Source organism: Miscanthus floridulus, chromosome 10, assembly GCF_019320115.1.
Source record: "Miscanthus floridulus cultivar M001 chromosome 10, ASM1932011v1, whole genome shotgun sequence".
Classification (NCBI taxonomy): Eukaryota; Viridiplantae; Streptophyta; class Magnoliopsida; order Poales; family Poaceae; genus Miscanthus; species Miscanthus floridulus.
Genome location: NC_089589.1, coordinates 42,895,603 through 42,904,806, shown reverse-complemented (window position 1 = coordinate 42,904,806; position 9,204 = coordinate 42,895,603). Strand labels below are relative to the sequence as shown.

General features: G+C 42.6%; 1 protein-coding gene across 1 annotated transcript; it reads right to left on the bottom strand.

Annotated features, from left to right (window-relative positions):
- Positions 1-261: 261 nt before the first annotated feature.
- Positions 262-6,810, bottom strand: LOC136488492 (uncharacterized). Its single transcript, XM_066485411.1, has 3 exons — positions 6,674-6,810; positions 5,676-5,762; positions 262-391 (listed from the first exon to the last, which is right to left on the bottom strand). Exons 1-3 carry the CDS (start codon positions 6,808-6,810, stop codon positions 262-264), a joined length of 354 nt encoding a protein of 117 aa, XP_066341508.1.
- Between the last annotated feature and the right edge of the window lie 2,394 nt (positions 6,811-9,204).

Sequence of the window (9,204 nt, the reverse complement as noted above, 5' to 3'; positions counted from 1 at the left end):
ATTCACGATTTCCAGAGGAACCACACCATTTTGGAAAATTTTCAGCATGTTTAAACCAACTACCTGGCACAGCTTGTTTGAACCAACCTTGCTCCTCATGTTTTTTGTATTCACCCTTGAAGGATTAATAGGTTTCTGGGAGAGTAAACTCGATGCCTTACAATTTACAATAGTAGGTCAGAGCGCAGGACTACTGGAGAGAGCAAGTAGATTGATATATTTATCTGATTCTGATGAAAATAACGGACGGCAGGCACTAACCTAGTGTTGTGACTGTGAAGGAGGAGGATGGGGTTGGGCTGGTTTTGGGTCTTTGCCGAAGCCCATGAGGGCGTGGGTGAGCAGCATGGCGCCCCGCCGGCCGGCCTCCGCGAGTCGGCCCCACCAGCCACTATGTCAGATATGCTTTGTAGGGGCGGCTAATATGTATTTGTAGGAACGGTTTGGCCAGCCATCCCTACCAAAGTGTGGCTACAAATCGCCGATTTGTAGGGGCGGCTGTAGTACCAGCCGCCCCTATAATACTTGTTTGCAGGGGCGGTTCAATCTAGAACCTTGAACCGCCCCTACGGTACATTTTTTCGTCAAAAAAATTAAAATTTACAATTCAAATTCGACCAGAACATAATTCAAATCTGACCAGAACATATATAATTCAAATCTGACCACAAGCACATGAGTATTATATAAACTACCGTTACAAGTCCATTCACAAGAATATATACAATCCATCATTAAATAGACATAATTCACAAGTCTAATTCGTTGCACTTCTCCCTTCCCTCTCTCTGGCACACGGTGCACTGGGTGAATGGGGCGACAGTGGCGCAGCAGCTCTCTCTCCTCTCTGTCTTGAGGCGGTGCTCCTCGCCGGCGGCGAGCTCACGTGTTCTCATGGCTTCGTGCGCTCACGGCGAGTACACCGGTGGGCCAAGGGTGGTGTAGGTGTAGGTGTCGCGGTGTAGGTGTAGGTGTCGCGGCGCGGACGGCAGTGACCTAGAGGCGCGGCAAAGTCCGCACCGCGGCGAGGTGCGCGGCGGAGCTCCCACAAGGTAGGACCAATGACAAATTCCTTACACATTGTTGTCAACGACCTAGAGCTAGCCTTTCAGTCTCACGAAGGTGTTGGTTACCAAAAGAAAAGGTGATGCATGATCCCTGAAGACTAATGTAGTGGTACTACTCTGGTAGCATTCTACATGTCTGAGGGATATTGCGACTTCTACATTCATGTGATGTTTGTGATTTTTTGTGCACAGTTCTGAAAGAGAAGGAATGACTACTTGTCTCTAGGACACAAAGAATATGAAATTGCAGATCAAGCAATGGTTTTTTTTTCTCAACATGTGAAATACTTGCATGTTAGCATCAGGGCTTGGGTTGGGAAATAACAGTTTGGTTTGGAAAATTAACTGGTTACAAATCAGGTTAGTACATTTTTTGTGGTGCCACTCTTTCCACTTGATAAAAGAAAGAACACGGCTGAGTTCCAAGCTGTAAGCCTCTAATAGTACTTTCCCCTAAAAAGCTTCGATATTTCATTTCCTTTCAGTATTTTGGTGCCATTTATGCGTTATTTTGTGTATATTTTAATTACATGCTGTAGGAATCATGAGTCAATTTATATCTATACTGTATTGCATTAATGATTCCGGACATTTGTTGCATCAGGTGTCAGCAGCTAAGTTCGTATATGGCTGTGCTATCAATGCCGCGATGTGGAATCCCAATTGCCTCTTCGATTCTCTTCAAGCCGGCGTCATGCTGCTAGAAAAGTAAGGAAAGCTCCTAGCATCACTACATGTCGTTAGAAGCCTCTGTGCACATAAAAAGAATCCCTACCCTTTGAAAAATAATGTTTTCATATTGTCTGCATCTTTGTTCATGAACATTTATTGTTCAATACCTTTCTTGGAGTAATCAAAGCAAAATTACCACTTATTATATTATGGTTATGGCGTTTCCATCATTTTGTAGTTCTGTGTAGTACCTCAAACGCAGGCTTAAATGCTTCATTTTCTTTTCTTTTAATTTCAAGCTAAGATATTCCAAGTACATAAGTTTTGTCCAATTGTTTGTAATTTTTATTTGGTTTTGCAGGAGCAAGTAAGCAGCTCTTTGTCGCAGCTCTGTCTGTAGGCAACAGGAATTTGAGGCATAGCAACAGCAGTTCTGTCCAGTTTTGCTGTGGCAGCAGGACCTCATCAGTTTGAGGTTATGGCAGCATTGTATGACTGGTTTTAAGCATTCAAGCACGGGTTTAGTATATTCACCTTTCTTTTTTGTGTTAGCGTAAACTAATTGATAAGCATCATATCTATTTCAGATACAAGATGGATGTCTGATTTAGTATAAATTTTGTACTATCGCTTAAGTGGGTGTATGTGATTATAAGTCTTGTATATGTGACATTATCAATTTTGAAATATAATGTAACAGTTGGGACTCATTCATGGATGTGTTGCAATGAGATTTGGCTTTGTATGAGGACCGAACGGGGACTTGGTTGTCTAGCTCTGACTGGGGTTGATATGTCTTAACATTTTGTATAACTAGAGCAAAATTGCTTATGTAGAAAAAAATCTTAAGTAAATATTTGGATCTCAGCTGAATATTAAAGGGATTATTTGCCAAGAGACCTTTAGCCTTTGCAACAAATGGGTAGAGTACTATCTAATGTTCTGTGCAAAACTACTCTTAGATGATATTATGCTTTTGCTTAATACTGGCCATCCTTTTGCAAAACTACTAAATATGAAAGGGCCAGCATTTTCAAGAAACATATTGTCCTTTTATTTAATCTGGATCGATGCTGATTTACATCATATTATTATGGGTGGCTTAAGAGTCCTCTCTAGGGTCCAATTACTGCTTAAGTGCTAATAGTATCAGTTTTCTGAAAAAAAGAAGGGCTATTAATTTCAAGCTCTTCTCATCCTGTTCTGTCATTCTCTTATGCCATTGTGAACATCACCTTTTTCATGTCCTAGCTGTGTAATGATCTTGTGGTGAAATTGTAAGTAGCATTATGTGCAAAATGTGTGTGTGCCTGATCCTATTTTGCTGGAATTATTCGGAAGACAAGGACAATCATGGAGTGTTTGCACCAGATTTGTAGGGATTGTATAGATAAATCAATGCAGCTTGGGTATGGTTCCATATGTTATTTGTCTAATATGCCTTGCGCCAGTGTCATTTCTTAAAAAAAATGGAGTCCTAACCTGGTTGTATTAGCAAAACAATGAACTTCCAGTGCTATGAAAACAATGAACTTCTAGGTGGTCTGCTGCGTGCGCAATGCTACAGACGCGTGGCGGTCCGCCCCTGCCCCCCTGTGCTCCAGTGACGGTAATGTGTTGTGCCCGCTCTTGACTCTCAAGCACTCATTGCTCTGTGTCTGTACTTTTCTTTCATAAAAAAGAAGTTGGTTTGGATGTGTCAGTGCTTTTGATTGAGAGGTAAGCACCCGGGAAAGTATGGTAATTTGCATGTTGATGTTTTATTTAATCCGTTATAATGGTCGTATCTTTGATCGCTAGATATTGCCCATGAGTGATGTGTTTTTATGCTCCTCTACTGTAATTGTAGTAGAACATCTGAAGGCACGTGCTCAAATGTTTTTTAAACTTTTATAAGTTAAATGGTTTAGGGTTGGTTGGCATATATAAATTAATTGGTGATATGCACTGACTACGCCTAAAAAACTCACTGTTTCTGCAGTTTCGGTACTCTCCTATACTTAGGCTGCTACTTTTTTTTACAATTTCATTATTTTCATTGTGCTTATAACAACTAGATGTAGAATTGCCTTTTAATTGGTGTGCTGTGTTTTTCATGTTTCATTCGGCAAACAACTACACAGCTGCTTCTGAGGAGAGATTTGGGCAGCTCATCCAGAAGTTGAAAAAGGAAGGTGTTAATCCTAAGCAGTGGAGACTTGGAAATTTTCAGCGCATGTTATGCCCACAGGTATGGAGCATCTGTTCTTTACAACCTTGTTCTGCTGCTTCCAGTTTAGTGTCTTTTTCATGAATTATATCTATCTTTACAACCAAGCAGTCTAATTGATTTAAGACATGAATGATAAGAAATTGCTCCCAAGAAGTGACGCATCCTTAAATCATCCAATCAAATTGACTTGATTCAAGATAACGTTGCAAGTTGTTGTCGTATCATTTCTTTTTAGTGATCCATTGCATTTCAGATCGTTGAGCTATCTAGCGACAATAACGAACTATAACTTACACCGGCCCTCATGGTAGGTTGTCTGCTGTTGCTTCTCAGTTCTCACGCTGGACAAGAACAGCAGCTAGGTGGGAGTTCATTGTGGGAGCCTAATTCGACACATCGTGGAGACATTCGGCCAGGGGAGGATAGATATTTAGATTTTGTTTGTTTCATAAGCTTTTCTGAAATAGATCTACATGTCCTCTGCTTGGTGGGGTTGCAGGTGAGGACGCACGCGATCCGGACGGCGCACTAGAACATCGACAGTACCATCAAGGCCACCGACAGCATCCTCTCCCAATGGCTAGCTGAACTCGTTGCATTGAGAATATAGTAATCTTCCAAGTTTTGCTGGAGATGAGGGAAAACTGACAGAGAATGTGTGTGTTGTGTGTGCTCGATATTTTCAGCTCCTCACCCGAATGCTCACTCTGGTCAAGAATCATGAAGCGAAGGGTTACCAAACAGGCTCCAATGTTATGTGTGATTATATTTTAAGGAATGAAAAGAGTGGAATTTGTTTTTATCTCTTGATTATAGCCAGATGCTTTCCCTTGTGTCTATTAGGTTCTAGCACATTGTTACGCTGGGAGAATCGGTGGCCTTGTATATTGTTTTGTTGTCAGTGTTTTTGTCATTCTGTTACGAATTTCTAAAATATGAATGGCTATCGTTATGTATAAGTGGAAGAAGATTTACGCCATGGAAATCCAAAATAGGTATATAGAAGAAATTTTAAACAAAAGTGAATTTTATGAGATAACGAAAATGAAAATTTTATGAGTATTAAGCAAAAAAATCTTTCCTATGGATTGGAAAACACGTCGCTCATACGTATGTTACTCAGGTATCATTTTTTTCCTCTTGCAACATGCGGGAATTTGAAATTATAACGGTCAGAGCTTAAATTTCCTATATGGATAGGAAAACACGTTGCTTCCTTTACGTTTTCAAATCTTTGTCGGCAGTATTATCTATGTGACGGGCACTAATATTTATGTATATATACTCGAACCTGTGTATAGGATGGTATGAAGATACGGCGGAGCTTATTCGTGGATTTATTGACGCATGAAAGAAATGGATATCGGAGATTTTTTCTTGCCAATATAAAACATTATATTAGCCGCATCACGAAAATGTCTATACAGTAGAGTTTGTGAGCCCACGACACCGCACTCTTCGTGACTGTTAATTTCACAAACTTTGCTTTTTTGGATTAATATCACTTTAACATCGGTATTTAATTTCACAGTATTATTATCTTATCATGCGATCCGTATGTTTTTAGTATAAAAGTTTAGCTGTCCTGTAGCAACGCACGAACATGCTACCTAGTTAATTAAATTAATTATTAAGAGAAATGATGGATACAACATGCTGAGGTGCATGGCTGCCAAGTGCCAACAACGACGATGGACGAACGAGAGAGGAGAGACTCGACGTACCCGTGAGCACGCATGAGCGGGCCCTCATATGTCGCGTTTGGCGCGTACATCTCGAAGTCCCGTGCCATCGTCGCGCACGATCCATATCTTCACCACCAACACACACAGGTAGCAGATTATCTTCACCCAAATCATGTATAACAAAGATAAAGACTTGTCACGTGCGTGGGGCATTTAATTAAATGCCCAACACGCCCATGCGCACGCGCCCTCTCCCTCTCCTCACGTGCACGCACATGCACCCTCTCTCCTCCCCCCCTCTCATCTCTGGTGACCTCCTCCCCAATGCTCATCCCGTGCCACAACTCCAGCGGATCCCAACAACTGTCCTGCATCCGCACCCCACCGTGCCATGGACAACGCAGCTTCAGGTGGATCTAGCGTCGGTGGCCATGGACGACGCGGCTTCGGGGATCGGCGCCGCTAGCGAGGTGGCTGCTCCTCCTCCTCCTTCTAGATCTACGAGTTAGGGTTCCGGTGAGCTTCTCCTCTCTCTCTCTCTCTCTCTCTCTCTCTCTCCCCCCCCCCTTCTCATGTTCCTCAACTTCGGTGGGCTTAGAAGGGAAGGTTTGGGGGGAGGAACGCCGGCCAGGCGGTGGGAATGGGTGGAGGATGGTTTGGATGGTTTAGGGGCCTTGGTAGCGGTGGAGGCGGCTAGGCTAGGTTGGGGCGAGGGCTTCGCAGCGGCGGAGCTAGGGGAGAAGGAGGCCGCCACAGGCGCGCTGAGCTCCGACCAAGCCCTTGCGCGTCGCGGCGAGGCTAGGGTGAGGACGAGGAGCAGCGCGCGGCCACCGCGCGAGGAGAGAGAAAGGGGAGAGGGCGCAGGAGGTTGAAGACTGCCGTGAGATCGAAAGAATTCTTTCCTAACTAGTAACAATTAAAGAGCATATATTCTTTTCTGAAAACACGCACTGCACATATTTCATCAAGTAGATTAAAGAGCAAATCGAGCGAGCGTGAGAAGAGAAGCAAGCAAAGTTAATGATAAGCGAACTTACATGTTGAGGAGTTGCGGCATGATGAGGTCGGCGACGCTACCACCGGCCGCCGGGGGCTGGAACTGTGGCGCCGCCTGCTTCTCCTGCGACCCAGTCATGGCCGCCGCTGTTGCCGTGGAGAACTCCGGCCTGTGCATGCAGTGGCAGTCGCGCGGTGGTGGCGGTGGATCCTCCGGAGGCGGCCATGAAGCGAGGCAGAGGAGGTGGCGTCAGGGCCGTCTTAGGGGTATGGGCAGCCGGTGGGACGGCCACGGGCCCATGCCACGAGGGGCCCATCAGCTATATGTATGTATATATTATATATATTACTTGCATATTATATAGTATATGTAATCAAAATGAAAATTGAAAGATCCATACACTTAACACAAGTAATTAATCAGGAATTAGCTTATGTCGCTTCCTATTCTGATATTCAGCTATTCCCCATGGCTTTCAACATATGCCGCAAGTTAACTCTTATTACTAGTAATGTACACTTTAATTGTCATATTAAGAGTTTATTTGGAATGACACCTCTTCCGGTGCTCCTTCGGAGAGTCAGAGCACTTGAGTAGGAGCCACAAATTGCAGCTTGTCATCCAATCCCAAAAACGGCTCTAGCCCCTCTACTATTCACCAGAAAACGGATCATGGTCCTAAAGTGATTAGTTCGGATCCTTCGGCTCCTCCGTAGGAGTTGCTGCCAAAGTCAGAGCCGTGACAAAAAGATCCTTTTTTTAATCACCGTGACAAAAAATCCTAAAAGACTAGTTTGCTGGGTCCTTGCCGCTAACTTGCCCAAAGGCCCTTGAAATTATTGAGACGGCCCTGGGTGGCGTGCGACGGAGACGAGGCGAGGCGAGAAGCAAAGGGAGCTGCCCATCGAGTTGGAGGAGAGGCACCTAGCACAGGCTAGCTATGTAGGCGGAATACTGGAGTGAAGAACAAAAAAGAAGAGTCGCGTCACTCCATCTCCATTCTCCACCAAGGACCTGGAAGAGTCAGGGTTGGTTGTCTCGGCAGACAGCAAGGTAGAGGTAGAGGCAGAGGCAGAGGCAGGTAGAGGCAGAGGAAGACGGGCCCTAGGTGCCGACAGGGTCAGCACCAGACCCACCGCCGACCCCCTCACCTCAAAAAAAATTCTTTCCCCACTTCCTTCACTATATTAGGCCCAATTCAGTTGTATTCTCGGACCAAACAGCAGACCAGGAGCTTACAATAAAAGCCAAAATTGCTACCATCATCACATATCCCATACTTTTTGAGGTAAAAAAAGTCATATATGCTAAACCAAGTGTCCTAATTAAAATCCGATTGCACCATCGTGTTTCTTGCAATAAGCTCTTCAAAACAAGACCCCACATGGATATATTTCGATAAAAAATTTTAACGAACATTTATTTCATGATTAACCTGTATTTAAAGATATCACATTAACACTATACGAATATCGCAGAAAATAGCATAGAACATCATATGTATACTACGCGAACATCATATATATCATGAATGTAAAAAAATAAAAAATAAAAATAAAATTAGTAAATATTATTATAGTCAAATAAAAAGAAGAAAAAATGATACCAAACATCACAAATACATTGTAGAACATCACATTAAGACTACCAAAACATCGCTCAATATAGCATAGAACATCATATGTATATTACGTGAACATCACAAAAATATCATGAAAATAAAAAAATAAAAAAATAAAAATAAATTAGTGAAGTAAATCATAGAACATCATAGGTGTACTACGTGAACATCAAAAAATACATCATAAAACATCACATGTATACTACCTGAACATCACAAAATATATTATAGAACATCACATATATAATACCTGAACATCGTAAAAAACATCATAGAACATCACACGTATAAATAAAACATCGCAAAAAAATCATAGAACATCATAGGTGTACTACATGTACATCACAAAAATACGTCATATAACATTACATGTATACTATCTAAACATCAGAAAATAAAATAGAAAGAAAAAAAAGAAAAGGAAGAAAACCATATACATCTCATGAAATATCAAAATATAAATAAAACAAGAATTAAAAAAATAAATACTAATTAATTCGAATGAAATACAGATAAGAAGTAAATACGTAAAAAAGAAAAAAGGAATAATTACGTAGGATGAATGATAAAATAAGTAAAGAGAAGATAATGAAATTAAAATGTAATAAAGATCAGTGAAAACAAAAAGAAAAATACAAAGCAAACGATTCAAAAAGAAAAAAAGAGGAAGGTACGTAAGGTACCTGCATGCTACGAGCCGCGACGTGCGAGTCGTCTGTCGCGGGATAGAGGCCACGGCGCTGCGGGGGAGTAGACTGCGAGCGCGGCAGAGGAAGGCGGGAACGGCATCCACGACTATACTGGGCTTTGGGCCAAGCAGGCCTCGTCTCGGCTGGGCTGGGCTAGCCTGGCGATGGACACCCCCGAGGACCGAGGCCCCCCCCACAAACGAAGCGGGCCACTGCCCACGTGAAGTGAATCAGGCAGTAGAAGACAGCTTTGCCCTCGTC